Below are 19,593 nucleotides of genomic sequence, written 5' to 3' on the forward strand. Positions count from 1 at the left end.
GATGCAACTTGTAATGTTAACATTTTGTTTATTTTAGTAATGTTTGTGAACAGGTGATTTTAAAGTTGGCACAGTCCAGCTTGCCCAGATTGTTAGTGGATCCCTGTCAAGTGTGTGCGTGTGCGTGCGTGTGTGCGTAATGGCTATCCCAAGTCTCCTGCCATCTGTTGAGATGTGCAACATTGGCAGTGTGGGCCTAGCGTGTGGTCTGCACAGTCCCACACCTGTTTGAAAGATGAGATGCCATGTTGGATCAGAGTGATGCTCTGTCTTCAGTGAATTGCCCCATCTGTATCGCACGCACGCACACACACACACACACACACACACACACACACACACACACACACACACAGTTCTCTCTTCAGTTTTATTAAAAACATAATATATAAAGGCTGCCTTTTGAATTCTAGGCCTAGATGTCACAGGGGGCCTGAGATATCCAAGGGCACGTGTGTACACGCACACACATCATTTCACCATCTAATTATGTTAACTCTCAAAGCTGTCTGCGCTTTTAACCCTGCATCTGTTCATGGGGCCAAGGACATACGTACTGTATGTGCAAAAGAGAACGAGTAGAAGAGCAATTCAGTATTTTAGCTGTGACGTGAGCGCCCCCTCCTGAGATACTTCCGGGTCCTACTTTTGTGTCGCTTTTGTGTCCCCATGGAGTTATACTGTGACGCTCCGTCGGACTAAATCTGAGACGAAAACAACCACGAAAGTCTCATTTTACCGCTTTCCTCGCAACAACAAAGCTGCGCTGCTCTCCAAAATCTGGCTGTGACAGGCCGTCTGCCCCACATGGAATACTATCGCCATTTTATTTGATTGTGTCAACTAAATCCTCATTAATGCAAACTAGATTCAACATACTCAAGCCTGCACACATTGTAAATATCCCCCGAAATATTTTACCGAGCAAATGGACTGTTGCCACCTTCAATAATAATGATAATAATAGTCTTTATTGTCTCCACATCATATATTTTTGTTGTTATGGACACTTGTACAAAACATTAATAATTCTACTCGAGTTGGAAGCATTAAGACCCATTTTAACTCTATGGCTTCCTTTCTGAAAAATAACGTCAATTTAAAAAGATTCACGCGTTTAGATATTCTATTTACAATGGGATGCGGACGGGAGCTGGTGCCACTTGGACCCGGACGTAACGTAGCACTACAAAATGACGTCGGACTTAACCCTTTTACTGCTGCCATTTATTGAGAAATTAGGACCTAATTCATGCCAGCATTTTTTTAATTTGAGCTCTTATTTTGAAAAGCCACATTTTGCCTCAACCGGAAGTGAGCTTATCCCTGCCAGCTTTACGTTGCCAAGACAACCTTTGTTTACATAATCGAATCAATGCCGGTACATATAGCACTGCACAACGTCGGCTCTGTGCCGTCAAAGAAACGCTGGTTTGACCAAAAATGCCATCTGGGACAAGGAATAGGAGATACAGGCGATTGAAAGAAACGGATAGAATGGATTCTTATGGCGACCGCGATCTAATCTGAACGATCCAGTGCAGTGCTAACAACATTGCTAGCTAACCGGCTAACGTGAGTAGCATTATGGCTCGATCGATCATATGCACTATAAAAGTATAATTGCCGAAGGGCTACGGCAATGGCAGCAAGGTGTATTATCAAATTGAGGCTTTGATTGCCGAAGGGCTTCGGCAATGGCAGGAAGACGGTTAAATACTGAATGGAGAAAAGCAAAGGCGAAAGGAGATGGTTAAACGAGATAAGTAACAGTCAGGCAAAGGTCTCTGTTCACCTCAAATACCCACAAATTGATATTTAATTAGCGACAGACCGCCATCTGAAAATGTGTTGTGCTAGGTACCCACAGAAGAGAAGATTTGTGTTAAAAACTGCACAAAGTGACAGGCTGTGAGCTTGTATACAGTATGTGCTATTTTTGAATAGCCAACACGGATGCTTTTCCGGTTTGAATGGGTTAAGCTTTAAAGTCCCCAGCAGTCACCCCTCCACCACCAGCACAGAATAGAGCTCTATTCATTCTGCATGCCACAGAATCAACTTCTACTGTCACATCACAGGTTTACAGACCGTGTGGAGAAGTGGGTGTCGGTGTCTGTTTTGAATGAACATGGCATTACATATTATTTTTATTGTGTTTCACAATGTGAACACAATAAATTCTTGGTGGGGTCGGGGGTATTGATTGATGATAACACACACACACACACACACACACACACACACACACACACACACACACACACAAACAGGTGTGAGCTGTTGAGGAAATCTTTCTCTTTCTATTGAACCCAGTTCAACCTTTTGGGCTCTACTCAGTCCCCCAGTTCTCCATGGGACACCTCCTTTGAGTCTATTTCAGTCTCCAGTTTGCTAATCTACCCAAGGAAGTTATCTTTACAGACAGCGTTCCTTTCAGAGGCTTAATGTCAGTCGTACTGAGTTGGCTGGTTCACCAGCCAACTCTGACTCTGTATCATATCGTCTCTGTCAGGTGGAAACCTCATAATGTTCAAAACAGTTACTTTTCAGTACCGGTATATTCAAATTCTAAAATAGCAAAAGTAGCAGATCGACAAGCTCAAAGCACGTCACTTTGTGTCGTGTTTTGAGCACGTAGATCTGCTACTTTTGATGTTTTTGTCTGGCCCTGTAGTATGGCCAAGTAGGACATTCATTTGTGAAAAAACACAAAGTAAACATACGGAGAAAAGAGTTTTCTGCCCGACCGCAACGATCTTTTCTCTCTTTTACCCCCTGAAGTGTAATGTCTCAGTAGTGTCCGGGTTCCCAGTCCTTTTCCTTGCTGGAATTGGATTATTTCAACCGTATGCAGTCAAACAGTACTTATTTTTCAATGTTTAGGCTGAGGTTGGCCCTCTGCTCACGCAGGATATAGACAGAGCCAGCCGGTCATAGGGTCCACTGGGGCTTTAGGGCAACAATGGTGCAGGTCTTGGTTTTATTCAACACAATAGCAGGCGATGCAATATTCAATTATGAATTCAGACCACAGCTGAGCTGACCCTGCGAGTCTGCTGCCAGATACTCATTGTTCTGTTTTCTCCTGTCTGGTCCAGGTCTCTCTGTTTGGGTTTCTCTACTCATTGTTCTGTTTTCTCCTGTCTGGTGGAGGTCTCTCTGTTTGGGTTTCTCTTTCCCAGGCTATTACAGCGTTCCTCCCCTTTCATCTTCCTTGGGCCAGCTGTCTGGTCCGTGTGTTTTTATGACTAGGTGTCAGGTGTAGCTATTGGATCAGCATTCCTGTGGGTCACAACAATAACATGCAGTACTAAGGAAGGTCAGAGAGACGGAAAGGCATGGTGAAGACAGCACGACCGAAGGAGAGAGGATGAAAAGAGGAGAGAGCATGTTTTAAGGGCTTGTCTGAGGAGAGGCAGAGTGGCGGGTAATGAAGAGGGAGCCGGATAAAGAAGTAATGGGAGGAGAGGCGAAGAGGACTAAAGCATAAGAGTGAATAACAGGGTTTTGGGAATGGGAGATTTCTGCTACTGTCTGTATTTTACTGTTCCTTTCTCTCTCTATCTCTGTCAGAACACGCTATGTTCTATTCTACTGTGTCTGTCCTGTAGGCAGACACAGTACCTCCCCCCGTGAGACATCTATTAGACAACTGACTGATGACTCCCCCCTCTCTTTCTGTACGCTTTGTGTGGACTGTGGACATCAAGGATTTTGTGTGTCAGCGTGTGCGTCTGAGTCTTTTATGCAAAAAGAGATCCTTTGTATGCCTCCAGAGTAGTCATCGTCACAGCAGTCTGGCAGTTATGAGCACAGAGTGCGTGAAATTACTTTTGTCTATACAGCGCTAACAGCGGTGACCAACTTTAGCATCAGAATGCAATACTCCCCCACCACCACCAGCCCAGTCCTCAAAACTGGGCTGGGAATTGTGGTCTCCCTGCAGCCGCGTGGACGTAACATCTTCAGTGTTAACTCTGAGAGGGTACAAATGGAACAACATGTATTCAATCCAATTGGTACTGTTTGCATCCTCTATCACCTTGAACGTGATGCAGTGGTCTAGTCTGTGACTTGAGTCGTGGGACGAACTAAAGCGGTTTTGGACGGTGATCTGGCTGCAAGAGAAGATTTGGCAGCAACACCCTCTGTGTTGGTCCCGGTTTATCCATCTGTGTTGGTAAGGAGGGACATTATGTATCGGCTCAGACTGAAAACCACAAAAACGGTACCGCAGTGTTCATTCTTCCATTTGGAACTCAAGAGTGTACAAATGGACCCAATTGGATGAGTTTAATTGTGTTCCATTTTACTCTCTCAGACATGACATTATTTGTATTGTGCTCCGGGTCCAATGTTTCGTTCTGCTGTTAGTGCGTCATTACCATGCCATGGTTGTTGTGACCAGACATTGGCCTTTTTCTGAGCTGAGCTTCAAGGGCTCTAGTGGCTGTCATTCCTCTTCTCTGGAGAGCTGCCTGCCATGAAGGCCAGCGTGTGTCACAGGCAGCCCTGCCTCATTGAACTTCCACTGTCGGTGTCTAATCAGAATATTTATGAGGGGAAAACATGCACCCAAAAAAATGCACTATAGTAAGGGGGGACAGATGTACAAATGTGTGTCACTGAACAAGCTTCAGAAGCGTGTGTGTGTGTGTGTGTGAAGTGTGTGTGTGGGGGGGGGGGGGGTTCTGGTTACTGTACTATGTATGTGGACCTGACTATTGGCAAATAAGTGCTTAACCACTCAAACCCTAGATATACTTAATTGACCGGAGTCGGCGCACCCCATGGGTCTATACTACGCCCCCTCCTTTTTTCACTTTAATACCAAATCGGTCTGAAAGTAGACAGTCCTAGCACACAGCGTGTCGTGTGGCGACGCATTGTGAGCTTGTACATCAGCCACATTTTCACCCCAGTAGGCCTATAATAGGGGACGTTGCAGTACATTTGGTTCATTGCAGTGCTCCTGTAGAGGCCGATGCTCTTCCACACTGCTCTGCTCTACCTGTAACGTTACAGGTACAATGGCACTGAACTGGAACTAACCCATGCTGCTGCTTGTGTCTCCTCAGCTGTCGAACCAGCAACAGGAAGAGTCTGATCGTCACGTCCAGCACCTCCCCCACCCTGCCCAGACCACACTCACCTCTGCATGGATACACAGGTAACACACACACACACACACAAATCAAAGAGCTTTGTCGATTGCTTTATCTCAGTGTTAAATCTCAGCTGCATGGGGCCATGCCCCCACACACCCAGACAATACACAACACAACACAACACAACACAACACACACACTGTTTTCTGGGTCTTTGTCAGCTTGATACCTTCTGTGCTAATTGCAGTTTATGGGTGTGTTTATGCCCCCCACCCCTCTCACACATACACATGCTGTCAGGATATACACTATGTCATCGCTATCAAAGTACATCATGTAGGATGTGATGTTTCCACTAAATGCTGCAGTTGTGTTTCGGTAAGCTACAGTACATCTGCCTGCGTGCGTGCGTGCGTGCGTGCGTGCGTGCGTGCGTGCGTGTGGGTGTGTGTGTGCGTGCGTGTACGACTGTACGCGTGCGTGTGCAGTGCGCAGCCTGTCTAAATGTGTCGGAGGGACTCACGCTGTTCTCTACCACTGACACTAACCACTAAAATCACACAGGGACACAAAGCCCAATTAACAGCTCAGACTGCACACTGAGCAATGCACAGCTGTGTGCGTGTGCGTGCGTGCGCGGAGCTCCATGAATTCCAATGCATGTTACCAACTGACTGTGTTCTGCTCTGATAAAGCCCTATTCTAGTGGAACAGGAGAGGAGACCATCAACAGTGACACTTCTCTCAATCTATTTCTCTCTCTATAACCGTATAACGCACACATGCACGCACACAACGGTCAAGATGCTGTGCCTGTGGTAGTGCTCTGTTTGTATAGTAGGCTACACACAGGCATTGACTATGCTGATACCTAATGATTGAAACGTTTGATGCTTTTCAAATTCACTTCTATTATTTTTGCACTTGCGCACTGTTTGACAGTGGGGCGACTGTGTGTGTGTGTGTATGGGTGAATGTAATGCACAATCTATGTACCATATGAATGCACCATTTACATAGATGTCTAGAGACCACATCAATCATCATGTCTCTAATCTGGGCATGTCATAGTGGTAACCAACCTTTTCAAGCCCAAGAGCCCATTTTATTCCCAATTGTAAGCCAATATCTACCACTAAAACGTGTTAGAAAAAACACTTGTTTTTTTGCTATTTCTGACAGGCTCAATGCATGTGCACACATCCACACAAAGACTAAAGCTTAAATAAGAATAAAAACTTATAGTAAATTAATATTATCAATGTCAAATAATATTAAGACAAATGTATTAGAAATAAAACATATTAGGACAAAAATACAAATAAACTTCTTTGTTGAGTTTTTTTTAAATAAAACAAAATGCAAAGGACATGACCATATATATTTGCACAGATATGGTGACATACTCTCAGGGTCAGCCCACCTTTAATGAGACTGCTGTGACTGCACTTTATCTGCAAGCGTTTTGAAATCTGGTTCATATTTAGTGATTGCCAGTCTGAGGGTGTCATTAAGATGTGAGTCAGTCATACGAGTTCATGGTAGCGTCCCCGACACGTTGAATACTAAACTTATTTGTAAAGTTTGAACGCCAACTTTTAACCAAACGTGGGAGAAACACTGTGCACGGCTGCACGCACAAATAAAGAGTGCACTCGCGCACGCACATGACGGATTATTATCGATCAAAACAATCCTTAGCGTCGCTTACAAAAGCATGTGTTGCACAGCATGAATGATAAGTAATCACCGACCTGGCTGGATAAATATCAGTGGTCCATCCATTGTGTGACCTGATTAACGAGCAACGGTAGGCAGCAGAGTAAGTTAACAGCTTAGTAAATTAATAGTCTACCGTAGCTGTGTGTCAGATGTTCTGTCTGAAGCAGTCAAAGCCAAGGAGAATGTTACAATTTAATTCACAATCGAGCATCTTGCCCTGCATCGAATATCACATGATAGAACAGCAGGATAAAAACGGATAGTCTGTCTATCATCCATGCATCCATGAGCTAAGCGTCAAGCCCTGTCTAGGACCCACTTCCTCCAAAATGTGGCTTTCTTGTTCAATAGTTAGAATCTTCAACTCTCACTGTGTCATGTTTTGACAGCGGCACTAAACATTTTGACACTTTGTCATAGTGATATTTATCCAGCCAGGTCGGTGATTACTTATCATTCATGCTGTGCAACACATGCTTTTGTAAGCGACGCTAAGGATTGTTTTGATCGATAATAATCCGTCATGTGCGTGTGCCGAGTGCACTCTTTATTTGTGCGTGCAGCCGTGCAGTGTTAAAAGTTGGCGTTCGAACTTTACAAATAATAATATTGAATAATATTCAACGTGTCGGGGACACTATCATGCTGCGTTCACTCTGATGCTCTGTGTGCTGCCTGCGAGGGGAACAACAGACACACAGGACACAGCACATGAGCACAGAGTGCTAAAAGGGGGAGGGCCGAGGGAGGTGCGGTGGAAGCAAGGGGAACAGATCTTCAAGCTGAAATGCATCGAGCCTCTACACGTTGTTAGCTTGTAGATCTGCTCTTTTTTTGCGAACGACATTCTGCTGTGTATTGGCAGTGGTGGCTGGCTGCCCGTCAGTCTGACACTTCGGGATCGACTTGAAAGGTTCCCGCGAGCTACTGGTAGCTCGCGAACCCCTGGTTGGTTACCTCTGTGACATAGTAGATGAACATTTGGTGAAACATTGACAAACATTCTGCGAAAATAGCAGATCTATAATTCAAGCTCACAATGCATTGCGGACGTATTGTGAGCTTGTAGGTTGGCTGTGTTCGGCAAAGACATTTGGTATAGAGGAAAATTGGAGGGGGACAAATATAGACCCATGGATAATCTGGAGGCAACGAAGTATGGGGTTCAAGTGGTAAAATGAAATAACAAATGTTCATAAATTTTTTGTCTTTCTATCCCAGGGACAGGGTATCTATGTGCCTGACACACGCACGCACTCAAGCACGCACACACACATGCGCACACACACACACACACACACACACACACACACACACACACACACCACTCCATGATTAGTTTGTACGTAAAGATTTTTTGCTGTCTTTGAAAGCTGTTGGTATGTGTGTGCGTTAGTGGATGTGTGCATACCTCCCATCATGCAAGTATGTGTATGTGTGTGTGTGTGTGTGTGTGTGTGTGTGTGTGTGTGTGTGTGTGCTCATGTGTATCGTATGGTGACGGACGTAATGCAAACCGGCAAGATTTTGTCGGACACATTGACAGCATGTAGACAGATATGCCTCTAAAGTCATCAACATCGCCTCCTCTAATCCAGAGTGAATGTGTGGGTGGCGAGGGGGAGCACAGAAAGATGGGGAAACCCAATGAAATGAAATATATTGACTGAGAAGGGTGATGACGGGCTAGGAGTAATTTAGCGAGAATGAGATCAAGTGAGAGAGAGAGGGAGAGATATTGATTGGAGTCAGAATGACAATATCACGGCGTCCTGCAGAGACACATTGAACGGGAGAGAGGGAGAGGGTAGTTACTGTAGTTATGAGAGATGGAAAGATAATAGAGCAATGAGAGCCGTGCCTGATGGACGTGGAGAGAGAGAGAGAGAGAGAGAGAGAGGACTAATGATGATATTAGGACAGAGAGATGGCAGGGTTGTGTCGTGTGTCGTCATTACAATTGTACGTCAATCAAATTAAGACCATGGACATTTCCTCCAGAGGAAATAATGGAACTCTACATCCTGTCTGTCACAGCACATGCACGCACACACGCCTGCATGCATGCACAGTGCACACACAACACAGGCTCGCATGCACACACAACATGCGTGTGCACACAACAGTGTGTGGCGCAACAGCACACACGCATACACAGACACAAAGACAGACATGCTTTATACTGTATGTCCGTCAAGACAAGTTGCCAGGTTAGCTGAAGGACCCTGCACTCCCGCCTTTTGTTCTTACGGAGAACACACACACACACACACACACACACACGCACAAATGTATTTGTCAGCTCCAGCTTCAAATCTCCTTCACTCATCTGTTGCCTCTGGCTAAGAGGGTTATTAACTAGAGAGAGAGAGCTGGAGAATGAGAGAGAGAAATGAATAGGAGAGGATGGGAAGTAGAGGGGAGACAGAGATGGAGAGAGAAGGACAGAATGTGAGAGAACAAAAAAAACGGAAGGCAGTGGAGACTGAAGAGGCAGGACATACGAGAGGGTGTGTTTGTGCACACCCGTGTCTGCCACACGCATGCACATACACACACTCGCCCACTGGGCACAGTGTGCCCTGTGTCTCTCACTTCATCACTCCTTCTCTCCAGCCATCCATCCATCCCTTCTCCTTTTCCGCCACATGACTGGCTTTAAGCCTGTTTTATTCTCCCGCCGCACGGCGGTGTCGCACGCCCGAAATCAGCCGTGCTACAAGCTCACAGCGCGTCCTGCCCACGGCGCGTTGTGAGCTTGTAGGTCGGTTTTAACCTCGATGCTGCGGCGGCTGCTGTGTTGCCATGACTACCGTGGCCCAACATCCTTGGTCCCTGCTGCGTGTCCTCTGGCCAGACTGTCAGCTCGTTGCCAATCCGGCAGCCATTCAATTAGAACGGGACTAAATGTCCCTTAATGGACCTTTTCACACTTAACATAACGCGTCTAAATGGGGCCAAGTTTATTTCCTGTTGCAGTGTACAACTGGGACCCAAGCTGTTCCCTGGTCAACATTTAGGCCTATACATTCTCCTGTTCACGGTCTAAGAGGTGAGCCATCAAGGTGTGTGTGTGTGTGTGTGTGTGTGTGTGTGGTCCAGGGATAACCACTGGTCAGCCAACAAATTTAATTTGCATGCTGTAGGCCGTGGAAGTAAATATCTGAATATTTCTCATATGTTTTATACGTTTTGAAATATTATTACTGATGACTAATGTCATCCATTGTAACGCTCGACAGTGTAAAACAAATGATGCATCACATTCGGCCGTCTACTTCCTGTCTCTCTTTCACTCATCACTGTGGACTTGTGATGTCTCGTTTTAGTCAGCCTCAACCAGTGCTAGCTTGATACTGTATTACTGTCTACATGGGCTTTTAGTTGAAGTCTAGTTGTCTTTTTAATGCTGTGGTTAGCAGTGCTTTAGTCAGCTTTAGATTTAGTCTGCATTTAGGGTTGGGATCCTTTAGGATTTGAACGATTCCGGTTCCTTAATGATTCCCTCTTAACAGTTCCATTGCGAAGCGTTGTGAGCTTCTGGTGAATGATCCCCCGAGGATAGGGGCTGCGTTAGGGTTCAAGTGGTTAATCTATTCCTCCGGTCCTTCATCTATTTTCTCTGTCTCGCACTCTCTTTCTGCTGAAGAGTGTCATCATGACGTCTATCTCAGGACTTTCTTATATAACCTTGACATTTGTAGAAACAGGCCTACTAAATGGCAAATAAAGAGCTTTGATGGAAACGTTGGAAGTCTGTCAGGACTCTGTCTCGTCTGTTTTATGTCTCTTTGCCGTGCTTTTCTGCTTCCTCCTTCCCCATCTAATTTTCCTCCTTTGAACCTATGCCTCCTCTTTTTATGTGTCTCACTCGCTCCCTCGTCTCTCTTTTCTCTCCTCCTCTATGGTGGTTGTTGGTCGTTAAAGGTCAGCGTGGTGATTGGCAGGAGAAACACTCTGGTCTCTTGAAGTTGAAAGCGACTACTTTATGGTTGTAATAACTCCCCCTGTAGGGAAGTGAAGCAGGGATTGTGCACCTGTTTGTTTGATGTTTGTTTTTGGAGGCCATCTTGCTCTCTACTATGGAAGTACTGTATTGCTGCTCTCTGCCAGCAATCTGTTCGGATCAGCGAAAGAGAAAGTGGAGATTTGCAAGTGTGTCATCGGTGCCGGTGTGTTTCTATCCTTGCAGAAGTAGATCACTGTCGGTGCAGAAATTGCACAGTAAAGTCCTCGATGTTAAACTAATTCTAAGAGTGTATAAATGGACCCTCCATTTGGGTCATTTTGTACACTCTCTGAATTACAAATGGGTAAATTAACAGTGAGGCTCTCCAGCACAAGTCCCAAGTCCCAATCCCGGGAGAGAAACGTAACGAATTTCATTCGGCTGTAAAAAAAAAAAGAATCCATGAAGGGAAGCCGCAGAGTGACTTCCAGTGAACCTCACCAGGGAGTCTTATTAGCCTTGAGGCAGGAGACAGGTTTTACCTGTGTGGTTTCACACGGGATCAGAGTGCAATTTCACGCTAGGAAGAGAAGCCAACCTTAAAGGCACTCAGTAACAAGCCTTTAGAAAAGTTTGTCAGTCGGTAGCTGCTGTCCATTGAGCATTAAAAGTGGAGTCAGCGTTGTTCAAAGCAGTATTGGCTCCGTTTTGTACCTAAACCGTTGCTATAGTAGCTCAGTTGAATTGGGAAAGCAGTGGTCTGGTTTCAGACCAGCCTCTAGCAGTTTAAATATCAGCTCCGGTCCAGCTTGTAGACCTGTCTGACCTGCTATTTTCACTATTTGAAAAAATATATAATAATTAATTAATCGTAATCTTGGTGAAAGTGTTTGAATACATGCTGAATGCTTAAAGTCATATCACTCTGGCCTATGATGATGAAACACAGCCTTCTACTGTTGGAAGCTGTGGGAGGTCCTCTGGGACAGATAAATTGCTACAGCTCTCTGCTCCAAGGCACTTCAACAAGTAGCGCCATGCACTTCTCATTAAATTCAAGTACAGAACACTTCTTGCTAGTCTTGGTAGTTTGGAAATGTGAAGTAGTGTGCTTCCAGGAGTACGTTGAAAGCATATGCAGTATGCTTCCAGGAGTACATTGAAAGCATGCAGTATGCTTCCAGGAGTACGTTGAAAGCATGCAGTATGCTTCCAGGAGTACGTTGAAAGCATGCAGTATGCTTCCAGGAGTACGTTGAAAGCATGCAGTATGCTTCCAGGAGTACGTTGAAAGCATGCCTGCCGTATGCTTCCAGTAGTACGTTGAAAGCATGCCGTATGCTTCCAGGAGTATACGTTGAAAGCATGCAGTATGCTTGCACACAGCCTGCAAACTACAACAAACATAGTAGAAATCTCCTGAGCCTGACTAACATTTAGCTCATGACACACCCAGGGTTTCAGAGTTGCATTACGATGGCGATGCATCTCCAAATAGCATTTAGCCTTCCTTGACACACAGACATGTAAATACGCATGCACAGTTAGTTTCTCTCTCTCTCTCTCTCTCTCTCTCTCTCTCTCTCTCTGAGTCACTCTCTCTCTCTCACACACACACACACACACACACACACACACACATACACAGTTTGTTCACTTCGATTTCTCTTCATGACGTTGGATGAGATTGTTTGTTTTAACTTTTTACTTTGACTAATGTTACCGCACGTACGCACGCACACACGCACACACACACACACACACACACACACACACACACACACACACACACACACACACACACACACACACACACACACACACACACACACACACAATGAAGCCATGGACTGTAACAGTATAGTGTGTGCTTATTCCCCCAGTGCCTTCTAATAGCCCCTCTGAGGCCATTTAAACAGAGCTTTGCCTGATAGATGCCTGACACACGCGCGCACGCACACACACACACACACACACACACAGTTCCAGACCTTTAGTTCCAGTTCAGCTACCGCGAATGAGGTCCCAGTCTCTCCCAGTCTAACAGATATTAATATAAGACATACCCTGCTCTCGCTATAGGCCTGTCAACTGCATAATTAATGTGGAGATGTCCAACTACTCCATCTACACCCCCTGACTCCCACCCCTCCATGCTATGCTTCACCACTCCATTTCTCTCTCGGCCTATCCATGTTTTTTTTTTATTTTTTTATTTAACCTTTATTTAACCAGTAAAAACCACATTGAGACTGAAGTCTCTTTTACAAGTGTGAACTGGCCAGAACAATAGGCAAAATAAGTGACACAACTCTGCCAGTAAACAAAAAAACAACAAAAAAGAAAAAAAAAAAAAAAAAAAGAAAAAAGAAAAAGATTTGCATTCTACTCCGGAATTATAAGTTGACAGACTTGCACCCGACGGCGATGTGTTCCTCTACTGTACAGTGACTGTCCTTGGCACTCAGTGTTGCTTATTCAATATTCCATATGGTAATCTGAAATAAGGCCATCTATTCTTCTCACACCTAAGCGTCCCCGGACGGCAGTAACGATGTTAGCACCTAGAGGAAATTATTCAAACAAGACCACAGATTAGTTATTGACATGGAAATGCTGTCATGTGTTGGAGCTTTTGGATGTACAGTGTATTTATTTATTTATGTGAAATTAGAATCTCAAAATCTATTTTGCAGCCTGTACCCACATACATACGGGACAATGGGATATGGTTTTGTTTATTGTAGATTACTTGGACTTAGAGCAGTGAATGAACTCTATGCCCTTAATTTCTGTTTTGTACCAATCATCTCATTGATGCCCGATAAATTTTTGCATGACTTCTACAAGTTGCCAATACGTCGTGTTGTAATTATGTTGTGAGCTCAAAGCTTGTGAGTTGCTTTTTGTGGCACAGTAATGGATTATACATTATTATTCATCTGTAAACCCCTGCTTCCCGCCCCCCTCCTCTTCTCCTAAAGTGCTCCCTCTATCTTTCCCCCTCGTCCCTCTCTCTCTCTCCTGTCTTTTCCCATGTCATGTCATCTGTCTCCCGGTTTTCATCCGCCAACGGACATTAGAAGTATGGTCCCATTCTGTCTGTGTAGTTGGTTCTCCCCTGTTGTCCAATTAGAGAGGGAGACACAGTCCAGGCTCCGCTTATCTTATCTCAGTGTCCGATTGTTCTACTCATTCCCAGGGGTGGAACAAGTGCTCAAATGTTTTACTTTAGTAAAGGTATCGATACTACAATGTACTGAATGTAGTACTACTCTGTTACAAGTAAAAGTCCATAATTCAAAATGTAATATTTAAAAGTTGCCTACAAAAGTATTGATATCGTCATGTAATTAAAGTACCAAAAGTAAAAGTACTAATCTTGCAGAATCTCCCATTTCAAATTTTCTGATGTATAAAAAATAGCAGATCTACAAGCAAGATCTACAAATGGCCAGTATATTACAAATGTAATATACTGTATAAGATTGTATAAGATTTCAAATAAATAGTGGAATAAAAGTACAATATTTGCCTTTGATGTAGTGGAGTGAAGTAAAAGTATTGGAAATTGGAATTACTCAAGTAAAGTACAAATACCTCAAAATCTGCTATTTTTAAAAAATCATGAAAATGTGGCGCAAATCTTTGAATATAATTCAAAGATTCTTTCAGAGCGAACATTTTTAACTCAAATCTTTGCTTCTGGGGGGTCCCTGGAACAACATATTTTCAGATGGGGGTCGGAGGCCAAATACATATAATTCTAGGGGTCGTTGACATGAAATAGTTTGAGAACCACTGACATAGAAACATAGGTTTTTCAGAAAACTGTTTGTTTAGAATCGTCCTCAGGTCTAAAGGTGGAAGTACAGTACTTAAGTAAATGTACTTAGTTACTTTCCACCACTGCTCATTTCCCCAACGAGTACTCTCCATCAAACCATCCAAGACTCACTCACTCACTCTCATTTCTGTCTCCTCCGATCTCATCTGTCATTCATTCTCCTCTCTTGGGAATCCTTATCCTTCAACGTCCTTCTCTCAGTCCACTGTGGGCTGTTCGTCTTTCTCTGTCCTCCTTAATATAGCCATCAGTCTTTTTGCTCTTTTAAAAGAGGATGAAGACGATTGGAAGTGAGTGGAGGAGTTGAGGGATGGTTTTATTGTCACCGAGTAGGGATGGGATGATACTCGTTATTGATTATCGTGATGAAAAAACGCTCACAATAATCATATTGCGGAGATTTTCATTTATCGTGAAATTGTCCTCCATCATACATGAATTAGCTTTTGTTGAGCTGTAAACTCAGTACCACTTTAACTCTCTATACTGAATACCTGAATCATGATTGCCACAATGAATAATTGTGAACATGTATATTTCATATCATCCCATCCTTGTCACTGGGAGGGAGCTGGGATGAAGGAACTTGTGTCCCAAATCCAAATAGTCATGCACGTGAACACTGCACACAGATATACTGTTCAATATGACTACACAGCACACACACACACACACACACACGCTCCAACATGTTTTTGTTTTCTTCATATTCTAATAAGCATGGCTGTAAGAGCTCAGTGAAGCTCAGTCAAAAGGTTTTGATGCCAATTGTACTGTATTGTCAGGGTTTCAATTCTACCAGAGGCCTGCATCTGGTTCAGCCGTACATTGATCTGGGCCACAATCTACAGTTTCTACACAGTACCTCATGTTGTTTAGCACTTATTGACATGACATTGCAGCAGTGAAGGGTGACAAAAAATCCTGTTCATGTGAATAGAATATGCTTTTTTGCAATGCTATATTTTATGCGTACTGTGTGTGTGTGAGGGAATACTGTACTTTGTACAGTATTCTATTCTCTTTTTTGAACCACATTGTGTTTACTAACTTAAAGTGCATGTAATTCCAGATATTGGTGAGAAATAGCTTTGCTCCATTGCTCCTTTATTTAGAAATGAATATAAAAATGTAGCCTCCCCATTGACTGACTAACATTGCACAGTGAAAACCCTCTCGAAGTCACTCTTTTAGAACATAAGCAGACAAAGACTATTTTGTCAATATATTACATCACAAAACATGGAACAGCTTTTAGTTTAGAAAGAAAAATGTCAACTTCATGTTTGAAGTTTGAAGATCCGGATAATACAAATGGCAAAATCAACATTAAACAAATGCCATATTGGGTTTGGTGATGTTATATTGACTGAATAGTTTTAGTTTGTGTTAACTCATGTGCTAAAAGAGTGGATTTGAGAGCTGTTTCACTGTGCATTGTAAATCAATTTCTAATCAACAGTGCAATTGAGCAAGACATCTATCCAATATTTGGAGTTCTATCACAAGTTCACAACATGATAACTACCTCTACCAAAGTGTCATTGCACTTTAATACATGCATAAGATGAACAGAAACAAGTGGTCCTCTCTTCTTTTGTGTCATAATTAACCAATCTGTCTTCTTTCTCTCCTCTGTCTATCTGCCTGTCTCTCTCTCAGGGACCAGTCCATTGGACAGCCCTCGCAACTTCTCTCCAAACACGGCGGCACATTTCTCCTTCATACCTGCCCGCAGGTGAGATACACATCCTGTCTGTCACCACATGCACGCCCGCACACACGCACGCACGCACACACACACACACGCACACGCACACGCACACGCACACGCACACACACACACACACACATTATACACGTAGGTGACGGCCAAACTGTGGTCAGGCAAAGACGAGGTGTACAGTACTTGATAATGCTAAGTTGCAAAGTTTGATTGGACTTACTACAAGATAATGTAAATATTCCTCATGGTTCATGAGTCACACACTATCAGACACTTTGGTGTTGTGATTTCAGTGCCCAACACTACAGTAATATTCTTTCAAGCCTTTGTTTTCCATACTGAAAGTGTGAAATTGCCAATTAAGCCACTGCAAAATCATCAAAGTGATAATTAAAGGCGAAAACTGCAATTTCACACAGCCCAGTTATTAAAATATATTTTTAAGTATTGTTTGAAATTAAATATGACCATAATAATAAGGGGGGAAAAACTCATGCATGAATCAATTCAACAGCAAAGAACATTTTTGCCAGTACTTTGGTATCAAGCCACCATTATCGCAGACATACATATGTCTTCGATTAAATATGAAACACTGGGGACCAGATCCTACCAATCATGTTCTATCTGCCTTATAACCTCTTGAGTCCAGAAAACCCTAACCTAGAAAAGTAAACCAAGTGAAATATTCCATTACTTGACGGTTAAAGGTTTCCTATAGGGGAAAAAAAGTGAACCAAGTCGGTGTTTGGAAGTGAAACTGCTGAACAGAAATGGATGACATTCATCCTGAGTGATGGTTAGCCATAGCTTAACCTTTAGCGGCAGGAGACTTAAATGTCTGCATGGCCTCTGTACCTTTAAAGCAGAGCTACTTATGGCCACGAGACCAAGATGATCTGAGACTGTCATTCAAACCTGGATTAATATCCGCTTATCTGTCTGTGGTTCTCCTGAGATATGGTAATTTCTAGAGAGAGAGAGCGGGGGGTGGAAACAGACGGCTGTGTATGTCTATGCATTTGCACCCATGAGTGTGACAGATTGTGGGTGTGCATGCTCCTCCCTATTTATGATTGAGGATCAAAGCAACGAGATAAAAGACTCTTAAAAAGTTTGATGGAAGCTTCTCCACATGGTATCTACTCTGATAACAGCTGCTGCTGCACCCGGGTAAAAGAAATGAAGAAAACCGACCTCCACTCAAATTATTTGAAAACATTACTTGCTAGTTACTTGAATCACTTGAATTATTATTACAAAACATACATTAACTTTGGCTATTTTCAAAAGATTTTTATACATTTTATTTTATTTTATTGTATTATTTGAAAATGTATGAAATGGGACATTCTGCATAATGAGTAATTTTACTTTTGATACTTGATACATTTGATACATTTTTATATCAATACTTTTTTAGGAATCAAATGTAGGATAAAACAAAATAGATTTATATATTATATATATTAATCGAATACTATATATTAATCGAATAATTGTTAGTATAATCGATTTTCATGTTGGTCACTTTTTCACATCTTTTACTCAAGTAAAATTTGATTACCGGACTTTTACTACATTGTGGTACTTTTTCCACCACTGGTAATATGTTCATAAAAATGGTTTCAAACACATGGACAGCGGATGAAACTAAGAGTGATGTTATGCTCTGCATAATAATCCCGACCAATGTTTGGAGAAAGCATGACATTTCCTTAGTAACCCATCCTGATCCGTCTAAATATTATGCACAGCACCGATGTCTATTTCCATAACGCTATTATCAAACATTGTACAGCAGCTGTTGTACGAGTACCGGCCAAAAAGAAGGGGGAAAAAAAGAAATCCTGTAGCAATCCTGTATCCTGTTCTAATTATGTGATGTTAGCTTTCTCTATTGACCTCAATACCACAGCTTGCAGAGCTGCAGTAAGTAGATAGATGCTGTTAGCCTGTTACAATAGTGACACCATGTGGTGGAGTCTGATACTGCGTAACTGAATAAGACAGTTGAGGTGGTGCTTCAAATTGGTTTACACAGTAATGCAAAGTACATGAAATAGAATAAAGGTACTGTAATGAAAATTGAGATTTAAAGTGGCTAGAAATAGTTTTATTTTGCAGGAATATACAAGGTCTCAAGTATTTATGCAGTTTTTTTTTTTTAAACACCACAGAGGAGGCAAGGGGTGTGTGTGTGTGTGTGTGTGTGTGTGTGTGTGTGTGCGTGTGCGTGCGTGCGTGTGTGCGCGCGCGCCATTGTATATACGTGCAGTGACATGACGGTCACAAATTTAGCCCCGGCTAAAAAGTGTCTTCTCTCCCACACAGTCACGGGCACAGGGCTGACAGGTAACCTTTGACTCTGCACCCTCCTCACCTATCTCACCCTATCACCTTTCTCTTTGCCACCACCAGCTGACGTCTGACCTGTGCCATGCATGGCTCAGTGCACACAGACCCACACTGAAATGGACCCCGAAAGCTTGATTTATGCTTCACTGTGCGGCGCTGGTGTCACGCACCAATAATGGCAGATCTACAGACTCCCAATGCATCGCAGCATGAAGCGTTGTAAGCTTGTAGATCTGCCATAACACCCATGCACAACAACGAAGTATAACTGGGGCTTAACTCTGAGCGTCTGCTAAAGTAACCAAAAGGACCCGTCGTCGGGTTACTTTTGTTCACTCTTGGAGTTCCAAATGGATAAATGAACACTGAGGATTTTCCTGTGCAAAGTCCCAACTACCATATTCTCTCTGCACGTCTCCAATTACTACAGAGGGCCCGAACACGCAGTACCAGCTGTATTTATTAAGGACAAGCTGTGTCACCTACTGTGCAGGACTCAAGAACAACTTTAATTAGGCCATCAGAGCCAGGCAACAATGAGGCGATGTCAAATTACAGTTGTTATTTCGTTTGCGTTTACGACGGTCAATAGCCTGTTTATGTGTTCCTGCCGAGAACTGTTCACCATCTGTTCTGTCTACAAAACAGTGAAATGCACAGTGTTGCTAAAATTGGACCCACTGTCCTTATGGGTACATTTTTACACACCCAAAGTGAAATTAACACAATGGATTTAGCTGTTTTCTGTCTAAAATTATTCTTGTTCATAGCCGCTGGATATGAAACTTTATATCCAGGTCTGTCAAAAGATGTCTTGTTTTATTTTTCTTTATTTTTCACACCCCCTCAACCTTGTGAGGTAGTATACGTTTATTTGTTC

General features: G+C 43.1%; 1 protein-coding gene across 10 annotated transcripts in view; it reads left to right on the top strand.

Moving 5' to 3' along the window:
* mast2 (microtubule associated serine/threonine kinase 2) overlaps positions 1–19,593 on the top strand; it is a 187,253-nt gene that overhangs the window by 125,995 nt on the left and 41,665 nt on the right. For 6 of the 10 annotated variants that reach the window (XM_083767896.1, XM_083767898.1, XM_083767899.1 and 3 more), the window contains 3 exons: positions 5,082–5,173; positions 16,292–16,367; positions 18,690–18,710. In XM_083767896.1, coding sequence (XP_083624022.1) covers positions 5,082–5,173; positions 16,292–16,367; positions 18,690–18,710 — 189 coding nt within the window. The remainder of the gene's footprint in view (positions 1–5,081; positions 5,174–16,291; positions 16,368–18,689; positions 18,711–19,593) is intronic. The other 4 variants (XM_083767900.1, XM_083767897.1, XM_083767905.1 and 1 more) reach the window with 1 other exon arrangement.

This window comes from Protomyctophum parallelum, assembly GCF_964188405.1.
Source record: "Protomyctophum parallelum genome assembly, chromosome: 6".
Taxonomy (NCBI): domain Eukaryota; kingdom Metazoa; phylum Chordata; class Actinopteri; order Myctophiformes; family Myctophidae; genus Protomyctophum; species Protomyctophum parallelum.